The sequence below is a fragment of the Cynocephalus volans genome, chromosome 5 (assembly GCF_027409185.1).
Source record: "Cynocephalus volans isolate mCynVol1 chromosome 5, mCynVol1.pri, whole genome shotgun sequence".
Lineage (NCBI taxonomy): Eukaryota > Metazoa > Chordata > Mammalia > Dermoptera > Cynocephalidae > Cynocephalus > Cynocephalus volans.
Window position 1 is genome coordinate 142071404 of NC_084464.1, and position 23974 is coordinate 142095377.

Here is a 23974-nt window from a genome sequence, read left to right on the forward strand (position 1 = left end):
TAATGGGAATATAAGAAATTTTATTTATCAGCAATCTACTTTGATTAGTATTCTATAATATATGAGTAAATTCCTACTTGCTTAGATTAATCTGGAAAGTTCAGCATTCCAAATCTGTTAAGAAAACATTATGATCCTTAAATTAATTATCTTTGGTCTGTAAATTGATTGAATTTGGTAAAAATGTAATTATTGACTTTTTCAATACAGCAATTTTTTTTCTTGTCCTTATGGAAATACCAGCTCTGATGGGTCTTACACAGGGTTCCAAAATGAGGGAAACTAAACTTTATGTCAAAGTTAGAATGCTATTACACTTTAAAGCATTAAATTACAGCATGGTATATGCTGTATTAAGCAAGTGACCCAACCCACTTAGGGAACGACTGGGACTGGAATTTGCACCTTCTAGTTCTCAATTCAGAATTTTTTTTTTAAATCACTTCAGTTTGAATAGATTACTTTATCGAGCTTATTGTTTCAGTCAAGCACAAGACAATGAAATAACCAGATGTTGCAGGTCAAGTCCCTGGAATGCCAGACTCTGAGATGGAGACTAGAATGCAGGATATTTATCGGGGACTGATCTTGGACCAACACCTGTAGGGAAAATGAAGGAAGGATAGAGCAGAGGAAGAAGCTGGGCTGTGACACAGTTACAACAATGACCTCAGCAGATTCTCTAGGCAGCTCTGGAGCTGGGATGCCCTTCATAGTTGCCTATACTGGGGTCAGGGGATGGGGCCTTATACCCCCCACTTTGATCAGTCATTGGACAGAAGCTACCCAGGAAGGGGGCATGACTTTGGATGAAGTGTCTCTCTTTGATTGATGGTGGTCTTCTGAGAGAGACTCAACAGTGAGCTATCAATAGCTAACATCTCAGCAGCCTAGAGAATGAGTTTTAAAGAGGGATGCGGCCACTGCTCTGCAGCATCCACTGCACCACCATTAATTGAATGATTACATTATGTCAGCTGTTGCATAAGTCACCTATATAGGGTTTCTCTAATTCATGCAGTAACCACTAGGAGGGAAGTGATATCTTCCCTTTTCTGAGAAGAAACAGATTTAGAGAACTTGAATAACTTGCCCAAGATCTACGTACAGATGTCAAGTCTCCTTGAGTCAAAAATCTCGTGGTCTTTTTAGAAAGCTGCTTCTTGACATAAGAGAGATGATGGGGTGGATTAAAAACAGTCTAAGGTTTCTCAAAATCCTTTGAATCTGGAGAAAATTTGAAGATTGAATTAATTGTCATTATTAGTGCTGTGACTATTAATAATACCGCCACTAGAGATAGCTTTAGCATGTAATGTTTATTAAGCCAAGTTAGATGTGATCCCTGACTTTTAGAAGCTTACGGAATATATTACACAAGCAAAGTAATTCATTAAAATGATATATACAGAAATCTCAGTTTTCTCATTAATAAAATGATAATAATACCACCTTTGTAAGGTGGTTATAAGAACCTAATTTACATATGGAAAGATAATAGTACATGGCTCAACACATCTTAGGCATTCTAAAATTTATTTTCTATGTTTACATTCAGTACAAACATTGAAATATTAGGGAATATTTGCGTTGACCATTGTTGAGAAACAAATGATTCTCATTTTGATTTAATTAGCAGTGTCCTGTCAGGTAAGTCAATGGATATCTCTGGGCACATTTAGCTTACACATTTTTCAAATGAGGGGCCTAAGGTTGATGAACTAGAAGTTTCCTACCAGCAGTAATATTCTACTAAATGTTATTTTTTTTTCAATTTGGGCGTTTTCTTTTACTGAAACATAGTTGATTGTACATGACTGTGGGGTACAGAGTTTAATATCAATACCTGTGTGCAATATGTGATACTCAAATCAGGACCATTATTATATTCAACATTATACAAAAGTAATTGTTTTTTGTGGTCCTTTACCAATTCCTCCCTTACCTCCCCTCTCTCTCCCCCTTTCCCACTTCTGGTAACCTCAGTTCTATTCTCTCTTTTTGAAAGTTCAGTGTATTATTGTGATTGTTGTATCTTTCTTTCTCTCTCTTCTTTTTTCCTTTCTTTTTTTTTTTTAGCTCCCACTTATGAGTGAGGACATGTGCCTGGCTTATTTCACTTAGCGTAATTTTCTTTAAGTTCATCCATTTTGCTGCAAATGGCAGAATTTTAATCTTTTTTTATGGGAGAGTAGTATTCCATTGTGTTTATATATAGCATGTTTTCCTTATCCAGTGGTCTGTAAATGGACATTTAGGTTGGTTCCATCTCTTGGCTATTGTAAATAGAGCCGTGATAAGCATGGGAGTGCAGGTATCCCTTTGACGTGATGATTTCTATTCCTTTGTGTATGTACTCAGCAGTGGGATTGCCGGGTCCTCTGGCAGTTCTGTCTGTAGTTTGAGGAACCTCCATACCATTTTATGTAATGGCTGCACCAAATTACAATCCCACCAACAGTGCAGTAAATGTTACTGATGATGGAGATCCAGGTGGTTCAAGACAAAACCTTGCATAAAGTCAACAACTGGCCTTGAGAACGGTGACCCTTCTACGTGAGGAAGTTTATAGCACTTCTACTGTGGCTTTCTGTCTTCCCCCAAGTATCCTTTTCCTCTTTAATATTTATAATGTGTGCCTTATACATAGTATATGCTGAAAAAGTATAAACAGACTAGAGTGAGGCTGTGTATTATATGAAATCAAATATGATCTCATCCTCAAATGGAATTCAGTTTAACTTTTATCATAACTCTCAGGAAGGAGAAAGCAACTTGATCAGTTCTTTTGCCATGGGAAATTCCTGATTATTTAAAAAATTATCTTGTAACGTTATATATTTAAACTTATATTTATATAAGTATATATGTTGGTGGTGTATATATTTTGAAATACACACATGTATGTCTGGTAGACATGCTGCCTGACCCCATGGCTATTGCATGCATGCATATCATATGTGCATCCAAAAAGTGCACATATTATGTGTATGCAGGTAAGTGTGTCCCTTTTTGTTCTTTGCTTTTTTTTTTTTTAACTTATGAATTTGTGGTATTTAGTCAAGAAAAAATATATGACAAGGAAAGCAAGAAAATAAAATTAGGTGAAGAATGCCAAGAAAAATAGTCTTAAATTTCAGAAGGCATACCACAAGATATTCAGAACTCCCTCCTCCACCCACCTCCTCCCTCCTACCCCACCTCCCGGGGGGGGGAACAATCTCAAGCCTTTCCCTATGTGGGATAAAGGAAATCTGTAACTTTGTGTACTGGCATTACACAATGTCACAGTATGAACTCAAGATAAGTGGGTCATCTTAGAGATAGCCACTTGCTATTTTTTCTTTTTTCTACTTCCATTTTTATTGGATAAACCCCAAAGAATCAAAGGGGAAGCAGACAGCAAAGGGTTCCCACCCAAGCTATGTTCAAAATTTATTTTACTTCTCTGTGTTCTTTACCATCAATTTCCAAAGGATGTGATGTTTTAATCTACCAAATGCTATTATAATTATGTATAACAAGATATCTCTCATCTTGCCATGATTTAATGATGATTTACATCAAACATTCTTAGTGTTGAATGTCCTCTCCTAGCCTTACCCTAAAATCCTGGGTCAAATCAGTTGAACCTTGGCATTCTTTTTTCTTTTTTAACTTCTCTTTTGCTTTTGTAATCCACCAAAAATAAAGAAAGGATCACTAAATTAATGTTACTTGGATGTTGTATCAAGTGGAGTAGAATTTGATGAACATTTTTGATTAAAATTTTATTAACATTAAAATTTACCTTTATTAATGGTTTTGTTAAAAAGTTGATCGAACTTATGAGATTTTCTAACTTAAGCCCTTATTTTTCATATTTCTTATTTTCATATTTTTGAAAAAGGATGTACCTATTTTTACATGGCTTGTACATCTCTAGAAGCTATATGAAAAAAATCAGACTTTGAATTGAAAGGCTGTACCTAAAAATGACTTCATGAAGCAGATTGGTAGAACTAGACAGGACATAGTGCTGCCTTTGTCTTTTGCTTCAGCAGCCCAGATCAGATTGTTGAATAATGTGCTTTAGAGGACAGTAGTGTCTTTCACTGCAGAACTGTGCAAAAAGTTCCAGCCAGGCAATGTGCTATTTCCAGTCAAGTATATGGAGACGTTACATGCTGAGAGCAGCTGTAAAGATGTTGAGATAGGAGCAACTTAGAAGCTGGCTCAAATAGGAACTTAGACCATGTCCAGAATAGCTTGTGTGAGCTACAAGTTTTTAATTTTCAGTTCTCCTGTGAGAAAACATTTAAATATAGTTAGTAAACAGAAATGACAAGGTAGGCTCTTCTCAGATTCTTCTGTAAAAAAGGCCTTTGCTGTGTCTGAGCTGTCAATGAAGAAATATAATCCTCAGTTTGTCAGTTATAAATTAAGTCTTATATGCAGTCATTTACAGCAGTCTCTCTTATGTTTTGGCCAAGAGTGTGGCCTGTGTGATATGTGTATTTCTTATTGATTGTGGTTGTTATGAGACAAATAGTGGCCAAGGAACTTCATCTTCATTATTTGCTTTTGAATCATGTCTTAGTTTTATAGAAAAGAAATTTGTAAAATATCTTAAAATAATACATCCCTATAAAAGGTATGTATTAGAGAATTATTTTTGATAATTGAAAAACTATTCCTTTCACGCAGAATCACATATATGTAAACTATTAAAATAATTTTACAGCTTTTAAGTTTTATTAAAATTTTAATTAACTTTGTGGTTTTGGCCTGTTTTGCACATTGAGGCTGGCAGTTCTTCCACTTAGAAGCTCTACAGTATAGGCTGGATGGTCCTTCAGAAAAATGCCTGATGTGTTGATCATCCTAAAAATTAAAAGTCAGATGATTATATTGGAGAGAGAAGAAAATAAGTTCTTTGAGAAGAGATTCAACTCAAATTATTTTAGCTAATAACATTCAGAAAGATCTGTTATCCAAACATCTATTTACTTTCACTCATTATTAAAGAATCAAAAAACCTGTAGTTTCTCATCTTTCCTTGGTTGAAATTTGATGGAAAATGGAGCAGTCTTCCCATCATATACCCCTCATGGGAGAATGATATATATATACATGTATGTGAAGCTTTGTATTTATATTGGAATCTCAAATAGCTATCATTTGGAATTTCCCTATCAGTTTTTCTGTAAGATGGATCTCCTTATATAATTTCATTAATGACCAGGGCTCAGGCTGCCTTGTCATCAGTGCTATTTTCATGGAGAGTTGGGAGACTAAGCTATGTTATAGTTTATACTGAACCAGAATAATATTATACCTATTATTGTTTCAAAATAACTTCCTGAGATAATATCCTACAAAACTTCCCTACTTGATATTCTAAATGGGATCATGAAAGGAATCTGTAAATTAAAATAATATTTCTCTTTCTCTCAAACCACACTGCAAAGCTAAATGGTAATCAAGAGCATAAAAGCAATTCAGAAATTTTGAACGATCATTCAGCCCCCTCCAAGCAGTGAGTGAAACAGATGTGTGCAGCTGAGCACTCCTACACTCCCTAGCAACAGTGAGCTTTGCCACAGTCCAAACCTCTCGGACACGGACAGGCTTCTGTTTTTAGGTCTGTGTCTCCTATTGGAAACAGGCTGCGCTCTTGGCTCTGTAGCCCACCCAGCCCACCCACTTCTGGTGGCTTGGACTTCTCTCTGACTTGCCTGCAGGTGTGACCTTACTCACCCACTTAGAACAAGTCACTTTACCATTTTTCTGAAGTTTAAAAATATAACTGGCTAAAAGAAGATGGTAAGCAAGTAGATTTTTATACCATCCTGGAAACTTATAATTATAAAGTTGGGTGAACTTTGTGAACTTTTGCAAGCGTGTTTTTGCTGCAGACTTGTGATTGATGTGGAAGATCCCTGGGGCACAGGTAGAGCAGTTGGACTGTAGGAAAATTGAGTGTGCTTCTCCATGGATGTAACCTGCCAGAGGCTACACAAGGTTAGCACCTACATCACCTCTTCCCCAGCCCAGTGAAATTTCAAATTAGATAAATATTTTGGCAAACCAAAATTCAGCCTTGCTTCTCATTCGGTGTATTAACTTTTTATAAAAGTAATGAACTGGTTTTTTGTGTATGTGTAACATAAGCTGTTAGGCACCAAGAACACCCTAAAGCAGCTATATTAAGTAGAAAGGAGATGATTTTTTTTTTCCTGATGTGACCACACTCTAAATCTTCACAGTCTGTCACAGCTTGCTCTGTAATTCTAAGCCAGCAATATTCAAAATAGCACAATAAGTACTGTTAGCAAGATGTGGAAATTTTCTTGAGCAGTAGGAACGTACCCCAGAAGCCAGGATGTTTGCTTACCATTAGCTCTACTTGCGTTCAGCCTGTATTGGCCGTCCCTTAGGGACTCAAACTTATGGCTCCAAAGTAGACAAATGAACACAAACAGGCTGAGTCTCAGGAACACTCAGAAAGACCCTCTTGCCTCATAACCTCATGAACTATACATTGGGACACTCTTTTCCTTAGGGAAGCATCGGTTGTTTTTATACCTCTCCTGGAAGCTTCTTCCTAGTAAAGGGAACAATTGAAGCTCTTTTGTATGGGAGGACCTGAATCTATCACTCATGTTAGAGCTTTAGAACCAAAAGAGACTTTTTTTCCAAGTGTGGAAACCAAAAGCTCAATGGTTAGTGACTAGCACAGGGCTATATGGTTGGGTAATAAAAGAGCCAAGACCAGAGGCCACTGTGATCCTACTTGTACTATGGCCAAATATTCACATAAACATGGATTATTTCAGGAGGAAGATGATTTAGTCTTTCTTCTCTCATCTGGCACAAAGTAATCACTCACTAAATGCTAGTTGTTGTTATAGTTATTTTTATTATTTTTATTTCTCTTCCTCTCCACATATTGTTGTGTCTCACTCAGTATTTTCTTTGGGTTTATGTAGCTTGTATTCACATTTTAAATAAAATACCTTGAGAGGTGTAATTTTATATTTGGAAAGGATCTCCAGAGAATAAGTTCAGCTTCATGAGCATGTTGTCTTTCCCACAGTGATTTTTTTCCCACAATAATGAGAATATTTTTATCAGCTAGATCTTGTGATTTAGCTAGAAGAGTGAAGTTGAACTTTAAAAAGTTTTTTTTTATTCTAAGTTCAATTTCAGAGTTTATTGAAAAAAATCTTAAAATCTGTATGTTTCTCTTTTCCTCTCTCCTGTCTCTCTCTCTCTCTCCCTCTCTCCCTCCCTCTCTCTCTCTCTCTCCCTCTCTCTCCCTCCCTCTCTCTCTCTCTCTCCCTCTCCCCCTCTACCCTCCTTCTCTCTCTCTCTCCCCTCCCTCTCCCCCTCTCTCTCCCCCCTTTTATACCTGAGATCTATGTGAAGAGTTAACATAATATAAATATTTTGAAAAGTAATTAATTTCAGTAATGGATTAATTTAAGACAGTTAGACAAATAGCATATTTAAACAAGTGGTTCATGAATAAAATGGAAACTTTTACTGAAAAAACACTTTTATTTTTTAAAGTCTATGTTATGGAATTTTTACATCAGCTCTTTCTTATTACCCAGATGTTTACATAAAAAAGTATTCCCTAAAGGGGCGAAATTATGTCAGTTGCATCTATAATTTGATTTTCTCCAAACCTTCACTGTTTAAAATGCTTCCATTTATGTGTACAAATTTGAGTGGGGTTTTTTGCCCTCAAATTAAAGGCTCATTTGGAAAATTTGAGCTAACATGCACACTTATCCTGCTACTGGAATCTTCTTCTCAGTATATTCTCTCAGCTTACTGGGAAGGTAACTTTGTAAACCCAAAATTCACTCCAGCTATTAATTTCAGGTTCTTCACCTGCACCACATAACACGGAATAAATAGGAAGCAATAACCTTCACCACCCTCTGGTAACCATCTGTAAAGACATCTAAAAGAAAACTGAAAATGAATGGAAGTAGGGGCCCAGAAAATTGAATGAATGAATTAATTAATTAACAAATTAAAATATGGCTAACATGTTCTGTTGTTAAATAACAACCACAATCATAACAACACTAAAAGCTAATATTATTTGAGCATTTTTCTATGAGCCAAGTATGGTCCTAGTACTTTATGTGGATATTATCATTAGCTATGTTTATGTGCTCAAGAAGTTAGTAATGCGCTGTTTAGCCAGTAATGATATCACTGCCTTCATGGGTGTTAGAGCTATAATTAGACTTGATGAGGCTAAGACATTCTCTACTTAAGTTGGTACTGTTTAGCAATATTTTCCTAGTTAATGCCAATATAAACCAGTTTTGTGTTGTAATGTACCTAAATAATTCATATGGAAAGATTTTTTGTGACATTCTCAAGTGAAATGAGCAGTAGGTGAGTTTGTTTTTTATAGTTTTCTCAGTCTTTCTTTACAGGTAATAAAACACATAAGATCAAAATAACACAGATCTTTGATGAACACTAGAACGGTCACTTTGCTGCTTTCATATCTTACCATCAACAGCGAGGCTTCGCCTCAGTGAGTTCAGTCCCTGTAGAATTTATCTGCCCTTCACTGTGACTGCTGTGCTCTTTCTACAAACAAACTGTCAGGAGAGCTTGCTGTCCTTTGTCTTTCTTCTTGTCATCTGTCAAGTCCTTGGAGTTAAGCTGTGTGATTCTTACAAGGATCTTTGTTCACTGGTAATTTTGTGTTGTTTAAAAGGGTGGGGCTTTAAAAAATATCTGTGCTAAGTATAAATCTTATTATTTACTCTCTCGTAATTGAAACCTTTTTATTTTCACTGCTTCTCTTAGTGTAATTTTTAATTTTCATTAGCATGGCTTGCAAAATCCTGCAAAACCCAATCCCTGCCTACCCTGTCATCTTTATCTCTTATTTCTCTCCACTTTGCACACTATGCCCTAGTTGAACTAAACTCTTATTTGAACAATCCATGCTCTCACTTGCAGGCCCTTGCACCTGCTGACCCCACTGCTCAGAACTCTCTTTTCTTTTTCTTCTCTGCTTCCCCACTCCTGTTGGCCCACTTCCAAGCTGCATATTTAGGTCTTAGTTTCTTTCTCATCTGTTAAAATACCACCATTTCTACGAAGTTTAGACCTAGGTTATTGCACTCAGCAACTGACCCTATCAGGGCAGTTATTCCATTGTAATATCACCACTAATTTGTCTGCATTTCTAATAATCTTTAAATTCCATGAAGTCAGGTATTGTGTCTTGTGCATGATTCTATTTCTAGAACTTGGCACAGTGCCAGGATCATAGACGCTTTGTAAGTATTGAGTGGATGTGAGGGGATGGTAAGATATGAGTTAGGAAGTATGAACAGGGCACATATGGAGTGCTATGTGCCGTTCAAAAGGGCTTGTCTTGTTGGATTCCAGAAAAGAGTTTAGTTAGAAAATAGTTACTTGCATACTTGCATCTTGACGGATCTTTCTGGTAGGGATGTGGAGGATGAGCTGGAGATGACAAGTTTATTGACAAGAAAACTAGTTACTGAGCTTTTATCAAAGAGAGAAAAGATGAGAACCTTACACTACATAGCCATAGGGATGAGATGAGGGGACAGATTTAATAACTATGAATAAATGTCATAACCTTTGATAAAGTATTTAAAATGGGGTTGGAGAAGGGATATTGAGAGTCCTAGCTTAGATGATTCTCATGCTACAAACATTTGCAAAGAGGATAAAAACATTCAGGAAATAGGACTGGGCACAGACTTCATGAATACAACCCCAAAAACACGGGCAACCAAAGGAAAAATAAACAAATGGGATTATATCAAACTAAAAAGCTTCTGCACAGCAAAAGAAACAATTAAAAGAGTTAAAAGACAACCAACAGAGTGGGAGAAAATATTTGCAAAATATACATCTGACAAAGGATTAATATCCAGAATATATAAGGAACTCAAACAACTTTACAAGAAGAAAACAAGCAACCCAATTAAAAAATGGGCAAAAGAGCTAAGTAGGCATTTCTCTAAGGAAGATATCCAAATGGCCAACAGACATATGAAAAAATGCTCAACATCACTCAGCATCCGGGAAATGCAAATCAAAACCACATTGAGATACCATCTAACCCCAGTTAGGATGGCTAAAATCCAAAAGACTATGAACGATAAATGCTGGCAAGGCTGCGGAGAAAAAGGAACTCTCATACATTGTTGGTGGGACTGCAAAATGGTACAGCCTCTATGGAAAATGGTATGGAGGTTCCTTAAACAATTGCAAATAGATCTACCATACGACCCAGCCATCCCAATGTTGGGAATATACCCAGAGGAATGGAAATCATCAAGTCGAAGGTATACCTGTTCCCCAATGTTCATCGCAGCACTCTTTACAATAGCCAAGAGTTGGAACCAGCCCAAATGCCCATCATCAGATGAGTGGATACGGAAAATGTGGTACATCTACACAATGGAATACTACTCAGCTATAAAAACGAATGAAATACTGCCATTTGCAACAACATGGATGGACCTTGAGAGAATTATATTAAGTGAAACAAGTCAGGCACAGAAAGAGAAATACCACATGTTCTCACTTATTGGAGGGAGCTAAAAATTAATATATAAATTCACACACACATATACACACACACACACACACACACAAATCGGGGGGGGGGAGAAGATATAACAACCACAATTATTTGAAGTTGATACAACAAGCAAACAGAAAGGACATTGTTGGGGGGGAGGGGGGGAGGGAGAAGGGAGGGAGGTTTTGGTGATGGGGAGCAATAATCAGCTACAATGTATATCGACAAAATAAAATTTAAAAAAAAATAAATAAATAAATTTTAAAAAAAGAAAAAGAAAATAAATAAATAAATAAATAAAATTAAAAAAATAAAGAGGCCTCCGGTGCCTCAAAACATTCCCCCGAAAAAAAAAAAAAAAAAAAAACATTAGTTGAGGAATGGTATTTGGGTTGGTGGACCTATGGGACATCCAAGTGGAGATGTTGAGTAAACACTTGCAAGCTAAGGTATGGTGCTCAGTGGCACATGCATGTCATCAGCATTTGGATATAATGAAGGCCTTTGTTCAGTGAGATCACCTAGAGAAAATAAGTGTAGAGCAAAAGATTCGGAGAAAGAGCTCCATGGAGTGATGGTTTGAGGCACACTTGGTTGTAAGAAACACAATCCACTAAGGTCTGTCTGGAATTGAAGCCTCTCTGTTTCTCAAAGATCTGGTTTTCTCTTATCTTCTTCTCAACATTCAACCCATCAGTTTCCTTTGTTTGCAAATAGCCAGGGCACTTGCTACCTTTGAGTTTTTATAACTTCATCATTCTGTTATTCATCATTCTCTGAATAAATGACCTGTGTCTCTAACTTCAAATTCTCAGAGAAAGAGAATCTGGCTGATTAGTAAAGCCCATGCTTTGCTTTCCTTCAGGTCAGGGATCCACCTCTTGGGTGAAGGGATACAAATTTGACAGTAATAGCTGTGCCAGGGGACAGATCCTCTTGGGAGAAGGTGTATGCATGGAGACTGAAGATAGCTTCAGTAGCCTGTTATTTAAAGGAGCACTTCTCAGAGTTTAATGCTTATGAATCATGTGAAAAATCTTGTTAAAATGCAGATTTTGTTTAGAAGTTCTGGGTGATTCGGTATGTTTGACAAGCTCCCAGGTGATACTGATGCTACTGGATGGAGACCCATATGTCAAATAGCAAGAATGGTAGAGCAAGTGGAGAAGGGGGAAATGCTCAGAAAGGGCTAAGAGGACAGGAGGAGAATGAAAATGGAAGCACTATAGATGGAGACACTCAAGAAGAAGGGTGTGTTTGGAGACATCAAATGTTGCAGAAGGTGAGTTAGATAAAAATGGAAGCCTCTTTAGCATGAATAATCTGCACGATTTGGTGAATTCTTTTCAGCAGTGCCTGTGGAGTAGAGAGCAAGTAGGTCCACAGCTGGATTAATCCAGAGTTGGGAGTTTGCAAGGCAGAAATGGGGTAGGGGGTAAGGGCCATGAATATACTAACCAGGAGGTAGATTAAGTGATAGATCTTGCAGTTTAGGTTGTTCCAACTTATCCATTGCCTTTAGAGTTGTTTTTGTTTTTGTTTTTGTTTTTAAAGAACTGGAAAAGACTCAACCACTGCTTAAAAGGGAACAGTTTCCCATGGAAATGTGTGTGGATAGGCGTGGTGTGTGTGCATATGCATGCTCATGTGCTAATCCTCTTGCAAGGGATATATATCTGCATAACAAGCTACTCTAGAAAGATTTACATTCGTCCACTTGGCTGGATCATCAGAAAGTACTATCTTTTGCAGTTAATTATGAAGTATTCTCTTGCCAAGGTGATTATCGAAAGACAAGGCTCAAAGCTTAAACGTTAATGATATTGCAGAAGACAGAGAAGTGTTTGAGGGTGTGGTGCATGTGAATATCTTTGGCGATTCAAAAAATTGTCAAGCTTAATGGTGCCTCATTAAGGAACTTTAACTTTTTTGTGTTAGCTTTCTAGCTGTGTCAAGCTTAGTTGACCTGATTCAAGTAAAGTGGTAGGTACCCTTTGAGCTCATGCTTAAGTCTTTGGGAGAGCTTCATATGCATGGTGCTTCCAGAGAACATTTTGAAGGTGAACTATCACAGAAGGAAGTGGAACAATTACCTGGTTAACTCTGGGGAAACCAGTGTTTTAGGAGGACTGTGGGAGTGAACTGATGTCCTTGTGTGGCTGCTGGAAGTTCCAGTAGGAGATTGGAATGACAGCTGTAACCCTGTTAAGAGGGATCCTCCCCTGCATGGAAATGCTATCTTTGAATGCAGAGCTTGAGGAGCAGTGAGGATGGGTGGGGACACTTGCCAAGTCTGTCACATTAAGGGAATCGCAGATGTCATAGCCAGATTGCCTTCAGATTCCTTGCCATCCTGAAAAATCTGCATAGTGGTCTGAAATCACTTAAATTCAAATATTATGATGAACTTGTCCAGTTCTGTGTATTATCAGTCATTTAATGCATGCTAGCATCTAAAATGTTATTTATATTTTACATTTCAGTGATGTTACATCTGGCAGCAGTTGACCTGCTCTGGAAAAATGTTATGTATCTATCTTGGCTCTTTAATGATTTGGGTATTAGAACTGATTCTAGTATTCTCAGTTGCTGCTGGCCCTTAGGTTTAATCTTTAAAAACCACCAAGGATTCTAAATATTTTAAACTGTTTTAACCAACAAATGAGCTTTTCATTCATTAAAACTTAATATATTCCCATGGATAATTCAAACAATGACTTTGAATAGATGCAAACTGTGAATAGACAACTTAAGCTGAATTTTCTGGAGATAATTTTTACTGGCCAGGTTTTCCAACAAATTCATTAACTGCAGTTTTATACGCATTCAAATAAAGAACAAGATTAATTTAAATGCATTCATTTTGTTCTCCATTTAACATAGTATGGGAAAAAAACAGTCCTTCAATACCCTCTGCAGATCTATGTTGAAAACTGCTAAAATTGCTCTCTATTTCAATTTATCGCTTGGGAAATGTCTGTTTTAGAGAGATTTTAAGAACCGTGGTATTTGGGTTTTACAGAGAAATACTTGCAGCAATGGTGGAGTAAGAATTTGAATCTCTTTAATAAAAAAGTAATAATAATAAATAATGGTTATTAAATCTATATCTAAATGTTGTTTATCAGTTGAATCAGGTTTTGACATGACTGGAAGGTTTTCCATTGCACATTTGAGTGTCATTGCAGAATAAACTTTTGTGAAAATACACACGAGTAAATTACTGCTAACCATTTGTAAGTATAGGTAAGAAATGAGGGTGGGATTTGGCTTTTTTGTTTGGATTACCTGGAAACTCTACCTTTTATATTATAGGTGAGACTATTTTACTATATCTGTCTTTCAGAACATCTTGAGCCAGATGCTTTGCATTGGTTAGCTTTTTGAAGATATGTTAATCCTGGTTTTACCAAGGCCTCATTCAGTGGCTACTTCAGTGTCCATCTTTTTAAGTAACCCTACATCTAAGAGAGAACAAATTAATTATTTAATGGACTAGCTCATAGTGTACGAATCAGTTAGCAGTGATACTTGATTATTCCAAATGGGCAAATACAAAGCACTGTATTCCATATTCTTTAACATTCTTTACTAAAGTATTTTCAAATTAGTTTCTTAAAATATATTAATTTTCGGGTGATGACACTATATTTAAGAAATTGCCCATTATAAAATGTTGTCTTTTAAAGCAGTACTTGAGCTCACCACTTTGTTCTGTGTCTTTTGTTTAATCGTGGTAACTTTATTTCCCCCTAGAAAGACACTAGGTTTACATTACATTAGATGTCAATAAGATGTGTAAATTTGGGCAAGTTATATAATCTATATTAGCCTCATTTATTTCACCTAAGATGGAGGTGTTGGTAATTCCCAGGGCTATTATGATGTTAAATGAGATAATGTACGTGAAAGCCTTTTACTGTGAAATCATCTATAAATATAGTGAGCATGATGATACTGTCCTAGTTTAATTGACGTTTCATCCAATTAAGATAATTACTGTTTAATAGCACTATCTCTAAATGCTGTGTAGCCACTGAACATGAGAATCATATAGAAGAATGTATCAGTTTTTAAAAAAAATGCATATATGGCTGTCTTTTCTGTCTCTTTTCTATCAGAATGAGTGCCTTAGAGAAGAAGAGATTCTGCTAAGGTGGGGTGTTATTTTACCTCTTGTAAATTGTTGTCACACAAATTTTGTATTGCAGTAATGACAAATAATAGCCAATACTTACATAGTGCTAACTATATGCCAGGTACAACTCCTAGAACTTTCCAATATTAACCCTTATAACACTCCCAGTAATACTGGGAAGTGGGTGCTGTTATTACCATCAGTGTCAAGGTGGAGAAACTGAGGCACAGTGAAATTAATTTGTTCAGGATTACACAGTCAGTGTTATCAGTCCAATTTAATATTCTTATACTCTTCAGCTCTTAGGGAAGAATTTGGCAAAAATAAAATATCAGGATAAAGGAAGTTATGAATACTATTAGGGTCTTGGATATTGAGTATGGTACCTCATCTTGGAAAAATGATGCTGCCTGACCATTGGGATGACACAGAAATTGTTTCTTATTTTCTTTCTTTCTTTTTTTTTTTTCATGTTAAATTTCCAGTACCTGTTATTGGATAAGTTGTTAATTGACTAGGATTACTTCTCTCTCCTGAGACCAATGTATAGTAACAAGGAGCTGAACTTGTCAGAGAGGCCTCTCATTTCACTCCTGTGCTATGAGTGATATAGTTAGAAGAGCAAGCCCCAAAGCCCCATGCAAAGAGATGTTCCAGAACCACGCACTCTTTATCTCTCTTTGAGACTTAGAAGTTGTTTGACTTGGTTTCATTTGCTACATCCTGTCATTCTTTAATTTAGGCATGTTTCCATTCATTTAAGCAAGTCACTTATCTGTCATAAATTTCACAAATTTTGTTGAGAATCTCCCATGTGCCGGGGATGCCGTGGGGTGCTGTAAAGTAGGGTGGTGAATATGACAGGTACATCGCTCTCTGCTTGTTGAGTTTACAGAGTAGTGGGAGGAAGCAGACAATGAGAAAATCGTCTCCCATGGAACTGCTCTGAATAGTGCTGCAAAGGAGAAGAACATGGTACTCCAGGGATGGACAAGTGAAGGCATTTGGCAGAGACTTGACGATCAGAATTTGTTTTCCTTGTTTGTCTTTCAACTTGTGCAAGATGTCAGAGACTCAAGGAAGAGCAGAGGAAGGGCAAGTGAGAAAGAACAGCAGGGAGCAAAGCTGGCAAGGCAAAGCGTTGCATAACCAAGGGGGCCACAGGGAAAAGAAAAGCCTAACTTAAGCAGCGTAACACATCTAATAAGTCCTTGAATGTATCCCTGTGTCATAGAAGAATAAGTAATATTTGTAAAAACTATCATTTTCAAGAAAAGTTATTGCTGGTTCATTCTATTCAATGAGTAAAAGAGAGAGAAACACAATACATTCAGAGTGATTTCCAGTAACATGGTTAAAGTATTTTACGGTTTGAAAGTTCACGTGTTAGTTTTATGGCAGTTTACTTATTCAGAATATTGGATGAACGAATGTACTTCTTTCAGTTATAAAAATATTTAAAAGCAACACACCTATTAATTGCAAAAGCATCTCTAGAAAGGAAGATAGTAGATTTTGGTTTCTAGTACCTGCTAGTGGCCACACCCTAGATGAATAATAATTTAGAAGATCCTAACTGTTCTCTTTAGAGAACATGGGATAATAGCATTTCTCCTGTCTACTTCAGAAGGTTCTTCTGTAAAAATACATTTGTTCAGTTACTATTTATTGTGCACCTACCCTGTATACTGGGAATGTAGTGATGAAGAAAGGAGACATGGCCTTAGGCCTCATGGAACTTACAGTTCAATGACAGAGACCAGCATTCATTTACAATGGGTTTTTATTTGTGCTGTTCCCTTGGCCTGCAGTGCTGTTCCTAGTGTGCTCATGGCCTGCTCCCTCAATCGGGTCTTTGCTCAAGTTTCACCTCTTTGGAGAACCACCTAGTGTTTCCACCCGTTCATGTCCCTGTCTCTATGCCTCACTTAACTTTTCCTTGTACCTTTTATCACCACCTGTCATTATATTATTGGTTATCTTTGGGTCTGAGACTGAAGTGTAAGAATCTCTTATACACAGAGTTTGTGTTCCTTCTCATTGGTATATACTATTTAGAATAGTGCTTGGCTCATTACAGGCACTCAGTAAGTGTTTACTGAATGAATGAGACGATCACACAAGTATATAATTATCAATCATAGTAAACAAATGGGATAAGTACTTTCAAAACTGTAAATATTCCACACATTCAAGATGATGCTATTTACTGAATTTTAGAAAAAAATGTACTCTACCAGAGGATAATCTGTTTATTATTTGTGTGTTGATAGCTTTTTATTTAAACATTTATTTGTGAGAGTTTCTTTTCCTTTATGTCTGTGGTTTGTAATATTGAACTCTACCTTTATGGTTCTGTAACTCCCTCCACCCCAGTTCACTTACTCAACTAGGGTAGCGATTCTTAACACAGGTCAGTGAACATTTGTGAAATCCATTGTTGGCTTCTGAGGCCTCATGTACTCCTTAAAATTGTGTGCAACAAGTAGTGGCCCTTATGCATTTTCCTGGAGACAGTTCCCATAACTTTCATCGGATGCTCAGAGTATAAGACCCCCTAAGTGTAAGAATCATTGCTCTCAAATTTTGTATTTTTCTTTTACTTTTTGTTGCTCTGTTGGTATTTCATTTTCTCCTTGAGATGGTTTTGTTTTCCTTTTAATTTTTATAACTGTATTTTCGTATTTTAAAATGTTTACTATTTGATCATCCCTAGTGTGTGGTATTCTTGGTTTATTGTACGCATTTGATTCCAGCCCTTCTCTCTGTCTCTCTTTTGTCTGGCCAACAGTGTGGGGATGTGCCAACTGCAGGCTTGTCCTGTCCAACCCTTCTGGGACCTTTACTTCTCCGTGCTACCCTAACGACTACCCTAACAGCCAGTCTTGCATGTGGACCCTCCGAGCCCCCACCGGCTACATCATTCAGATAACATTTAATGACTTCGACATTGAAGAGGCTCCCAATTGCATTTATGACTCATTATCCCTTGATAATGGAGAAAGCCAGACTAAATTTTGTGGAGCAACTGCCAAAGGCCTATCATTTAACTCAAGTGCGAATGAGATGCATGTGTCCTTTTCAAGTGACTTTAGCATCCAGAAGAAAGGTTTCAATGCCAGCTACATCAGAGGTATGTAAACCAAAGGCAGTGCCAACCTTCTGCTTTCATTTAACATGTTCTACAATAAACACAAGAACCAGAAGACAGACTTATGCTCTTTTATGTCAACGTGAATGATTTAGGATTAGGATTTATGGGCAAGAATCTGTTATTAACATTCTCATTAGCAAAATATAATTTCCAGATCCAAAATCTGGTTACAGTGGAGCAGAATTCGTTTATATTGTTTATATGTAGAACATTGAAAGGCTGCTTGGAAGACACTGTAGATATTCTACTGTTAATAGTTAAAATCTGTAATTCTAACATGTTTCCACTGAAAATTTAAAACATCCCTATTCAGAAATTATTTTATTTTGGGCTTTTAAGATGTTGCCCTTTTAAATAATTATGCTAGAGGACAAATAAAGAAAATTAGCATGTAAATTTTAAAAGCTATTAATAACTTAAGCTAATAAACAACATAGCCTGAGGAAAGCCCCCTGAAATTGGCTAATCAAAGAAATAAAACATATTTTTATTAAATGTGTTTCCCAGATTCTTGCACATCATAACATTTAAATCTTATTCTCTCGAAAACCAGTCTTTTCTCCTGAGCTTCCTAATTAGGTATCACATATACAAAAAATAAAACTTTAAGAAAGGTACAACTATGAAAATAGCTGACCTTCATTATTATGGATTTTTGGTTGAGGAGTTATTTACTGTTTGTGATTGACATTAGGTACATACATACGCATTAAAACACATGCTTTATTTTTTCAAAAGAATGTTTAAAAAATTTTTAAATAAGGACATTTAGAAATAAAAAAGAAACAAGTTAGAATTAACCTGTACACCCACCGTTCAGCCATATTTTCTTCTAGGCTTTTTATTTTAACAATGTGTATAGAATATTGGGTTCATAATGCATAAATGACCCTTTGCATAAATAGACCTATAAAGTGTTATATATTTTTAAAGTATACTAAAATCTATGATTTTCTTAAATTCTTATAATTTTGACTAAAATATATATCCTAAAATTATTTTAATTATAGAGCTATTCTTGTACATTGAAATATATCCAAACTACTATTGATATTTAAACTGGTATTAAACAGCATTTTTGAGGAGAGAGAATTTTCTTTCAAATTAGTTCCACAATGTCTATTAAATTAGCATAGGGCTAAATCCACTGTATTATCTAATAATTTCACATATATCACAGAAGTATTAGGCTAATGCATTTTTATTTTGAATTTATTATGTATATAATAATAGTAATCACTTGCTATTTATTGCTGTTGAGCAGGTGCTGCTGTATGCTTTATAGATTAACTTATTTAATTCTCATCCACCGTCTATGCAATAGGTGCCAATTTTCTTACTTTACAGACAGAGACTATGGTAGGGAGAGGTGATGTGACATACCCGAGATCACATGGCTACTACATGGAAGAGCTGGGATATGCAGCTTCATAGTCTGCCCTTTTAACCACTTTCCCTTACTGTCTCTCAACAACTAGCTCATATGCCTAAATGTAAAGGAACTATACCATAAAATTCCATTTTTATTTGTCTTTTTACTAGACTCCCTCTCCTCAATAGAATTCTTTTTATATTTGTTCATAAAATAGCCTGATGATGGGGGAAAGAGAGGAGGATATGGAATGACTGAAGAGGAGAGAGTAGTATAGGAAAGTTTGGAAAGAGTGAAAGGTACTTGTTAATAAAACACAAAACTATTAGTTATGATTAGAAATTATTTGGAAAATAGCATATTTTGAAACCCTTAATGTATGAACAGCCTTCCTGAAACCAGTTTTTTCCTTAATTAGGCAGTTGTGGGTTTTTTTGTTTTTAGTTTTTTTAATCTTTAATTTTTTAGTTCAGGGATTAAAAAATACTTATCAACTTTGCTGGCTGCTTCCGAAAGTCTCACGTATGATTAGAGTTTCCAGTCATGATTGTTATTTTCATTGGTAAAAGAGGATTGGAAATGGGGTGGTGATAGAGGATGGACAGAGAAAGGGGCAGTGATGGGACCAAGGGTGGGTAAAGAGTTCATTAACAGAGGGTGGTGGAGGCTTGAGTATATCACGTTTTGCATTTCCTTAGTCCATGTTCTGGAGTCAATATGTTTTATCTCTGTTGTCATGTTTTATCCTAGTTGCTGTGTCCTTAAGGAATCAAAAGGTCATTCTACCCCAGACGCTAGATGCTTACCAAGTGTCTGTTGCAAAAAGTGTCTCCATTCCAGAGCTCAGTGCTTTCACACTCTGCTTTGAAGCAACCAAGGTTGGCCATGAAGACCATGACTGGATAGCTTTCTCCTACTCAGATGCATCCTTCACACAATTGCTAAGTTTTGGAAAGGACAAGAGTGGCTACTTCCTATCTATTTCTGGTTCAAAATGCTTGCTGAACAGGGTGTTACCTGTCAAGGAAAAAGAAGACATTTTCACAGAGAGCTTTGAGCAGCTCTGCATCATTTGGAATAATTCTTTGGGCTCTGTTGGTGTAAATTTCAAAAGAAACTATGAAACAGTTCCATGTGATTCTACCATTAGTAAAGTTATTCCTGGTAATGGGAAGTTGTTGTTGGGCTCCAATCAAAATGAAATTGCCTCTCTAAAAGGGGACATTTATAACTTTCGCCTTTGGAATTTTACCATGAATTCCAAAATCCTCTCCAACCTCAGCTGTAATGTGAAAGGGAATGTGGTCGACTGGCAAAATGACTTCTGGAGTATCCCGACCCTGGCTCTGAAAGCTGAAAGCAACCTAAGCTGTGGTAAGTCTGTGGTGTATTCACTATTCACTCTTTTTATCATTGTTCTATGAATATGTTTGTGAACAAGAAATTATGCACAACACATATGTGTACACACATGTATATACACACACACATATATACTTGTCATTAAAGAGCTATTTTAATTTTTGAAATGTTATCTGCTCAGCCATTTACAGCACACATTTGTTTATAAACCATGTTTATTCAATCAGAGCTTTTGGTCTTGCCATTCTTAAGTGTTCCCTGTGTCACAAAGTATCACAGTTTATCACGAACATAACAGTTGTAATGACTGAGTCTCAAACAGAAGTGTTAACCCGAGGTTTGAAACAAAAGAAATTAATAAATAAGTTATTGTTTTTAATCAAAAGAGTGAGACAGTAATAAGCTGATCTTTATCATCCTGGAATAAAATTTCAATTACATCACTTAAGTACACAATCACCACCTACAAGAACAGAATTATAGCCAGCATAAATATCAAAACAGTCCAATTTTATTGAAAATATTGATAATGAAAAATTATTCATTTTTTCTTTGAATTTTTTTTCCATTTGTTTAAAAATGAGCATTTTTAGTTTCAAATACTCTTCTCTCTCTGGATGCTCTTTAAGAGATTTTAAATGTGATGTTATTGAAAGTAACTAAATGTCAGATATTTGGGGAAGTAATTCTATGTAACAAAAATTATATTAGAATAGACCTCCATCAAACATTCTCTATGTACGCAAGTTAATTCTGGAAGTTCCTATTTTATTAAAGGACTGATTCAGATGTAAAAACTGGAAGTTTCATTTTCAATTTTAGATGTCATATGACTAAATCTGAGGTGTTGATAATATATACTTTTTAGCCACAGAGAAAACTCAATAAAGGAGGAGAGTAGAGGCCTAGTAAAAGTAATTGGTATGTGACTTTGGAGGGAATTTTATCAGGAATTCACTTCCCATACTTTAAGCAAAGTAGGACTGATTGTGAAGACCTGAGGCCTCCTCCCCAGTTTCCCACACCTCTGCCTGCCTTTCGACCTGGGGAACTCCTGTCACCTACCCCTTCGTGTGGTCCATAGCACTCCCACATGGTAGGAAGGCAATTAAGTGGTGTTATGTGAGAGAGATTTTCTTGTGGGTTGTTGGAAAGAGGGTAAACCATGACCCTGTTACAGAAGGAGACCATGGAACTTTATGATAGCTAATGGTGTTCCCCAAGATCCCCTCTCAGTCTGATTAGCTAGAAAGGACCTTCAGGGACTCCTGAGAAGTCTTTCACTCAGTGAAGAAATTAGAAGGTCAAGTGTGTGTGTTTGGTGTGAGATGGCGAGGGTTGAGGAGAGGGAATAGTGCACTTCTGATAGAGTTTAGATGTGTTGTCCCCCAAAAACTCATGTGGAAATCTGATCCCCATTGTGGCAGTGTTGGGAGCTGTTTGAGTCATGGGGGCGGATCTCTCTTGAATGGATTAATGCTCTCGGTGGGGGACAGGGTTAGTGAGTGAGTTCTCTCTCTATTAGTTCTTGGTTGTTTAGAGGACCCTGGCACCTCCCTCTCTGTCTCTCTCTTGCTTCCTCTCACCATGTGATCTGCTTGTACCCACCGGCTGCTTGCCACTTTCTGCCATGAGTAAAAGCAGCCTGAGGACTGCGTCAGATGCATCTGTCCCAGAATCATGAGCCAAAAAAGTCTTTTCTTTGTAAATTACCCAGTTTCAGGTATTCTGTCATAGCAAAACAAAAATGGACTAATACAACTCCCTGCATTCCGGGTGATTGCCTTTAGTCTAGGGGGCCTCTTTTCACCATATTCTTTGTCATTTTTTAAAAGACACAATATAGACCATTCTAATATTTGCCTTTTTATGGGGCAATATGTTGGGGTCAATCACAACAACAAAAAATGGGTTAGGTATATTAATAATTGCTAATACTTAAATTATATTTAAATTGAATGTATATGTTATTTATTAAATACATTTTAAGCACTTTATACATATTGGTTCATTTCCTACATCATAGATCCCATGATATGGGTTCTATTATTGATCCCATTTTACAGAAGAGAAATTTGAGGCGTAAAGAGGTTAAACAACTTATCCAGTGTCACTTCATTAGTAAGTGGCCAAGCCAGGATTTGAATCCAGAAAGTTTGGTTTTAGAGCTGTGCTCTCCTAACCAATATAAATTAGACTGTCCACTGGCATAAGCAGAGGACACTATTAGTACTATTTAGTACTAGAATAGGCAGACTAATTATTGCCTGGCAGGGAACGTCCACAAGCCATCTCTTCTGGCTAGCAGTACATTCTGTGCAAAACCACTAGCTTTATGGGGTGTTAACCTAGTATTTGTTTTAGACAAACTTAATAAGGTTTCTTTCTTGCGGTGCTTCTTGGATACCTTGATATAATAAAATATGAGGGATATAGTATTATAGGGATTCCTAAACTTACCTAAGAAATCCTCTAGACCAGGGATTGGCAATCAAAGAGGACCTATGACAGGGCACTTGTTTTTATAAATGAAGTTTCCTGGGAATGCAGCCATGCCCCTTAGTTTATGTATTGTCTATGGCTACCTCTGTGCTACAATAACTGAGCTGACTCATTGTGATAGATACAGCATGGCCCACCATCCTAAAATATTTACTGTCTAGTCCTTTAATAGGAAATTTGCCAAACCCTAAAATTAGTCCAAAAAATCATAAGGGTCCAGTTTGCTGAAGTAGACACTTTAGACAACACTAGAAAGGACCTACTAAATCTCCTGGGTCAGAGGAAACACACCAATCACCCACAGGCTAATTTAGTCCTTAGATATGGGTAGTAATGATAGCATTTATTTGTTCTTGTTTATTTATATTTGTTCCACACAACACTTTTCAATGACTTTCCAACATTAAAAAATTAGATGTCACATAAGAATAAATTTTTGGATTCTTCTGGCGAACAAAAAACTAACACTAAAAACTAACACTAGGCTATTATTTCTACATGGCCAACACAACCAGAGCTAAGTGATGGCTGCTCCTTTTGAAGGGGCTTTCCAGTTTACCTCAGCCATTGCACTACCTATATTCTTCCCACCCCAGCCCAGCTCCCTTTTCATCTTTTTTTTTCTAATTGTGACATAGTTGTTTGTACATATCTGTGGGGTACAAAGTTGAATATCAATACCTGTGTGCAATATGTGATGCTTGAATCAGGACAATTAGTATATTCAGCATTATACAATGTAATCATTTTCATCTTTAGGTGCCTTCTGGCCCTGGCAGGCATTTAAGTTTGAAAATCTCCATTTAGGCCACTTCCTTCAGTTTATATAGGGCAGAAAACTGAAGCTCAGAAAAAATAAGT

The 23974-nt window shown here is 36.5% G+C and overlaps 1 protein-coding gene across 3 annotated transcripts in view; it reads left to right on the forward strand.

Moving 5' to 3' along the window:
• Positions 1-23974, forward strand: part of ADGRG6 (adhesion G protein-coupled receptor G6) — a 130598-nt gene that overhangs the window by 40575 nt on the left and 66049 nt on the right. For all 3 annotated transcript variants that reach the window (XM_063096557.1, XM_063096558.1, XM_063096560.1), the window contains exons 2-3: positions 17515-17856; positions 20000-20623. In XM_063096557.1, the coding sequence (XP_062952627.1) occupies positions 17515-17856; positions 20000-20623 (966 nt within the window). The remainder of the gene's footprint in view (positions 1-17514; positions 17857-19999; positions 20624-23974) is intronic.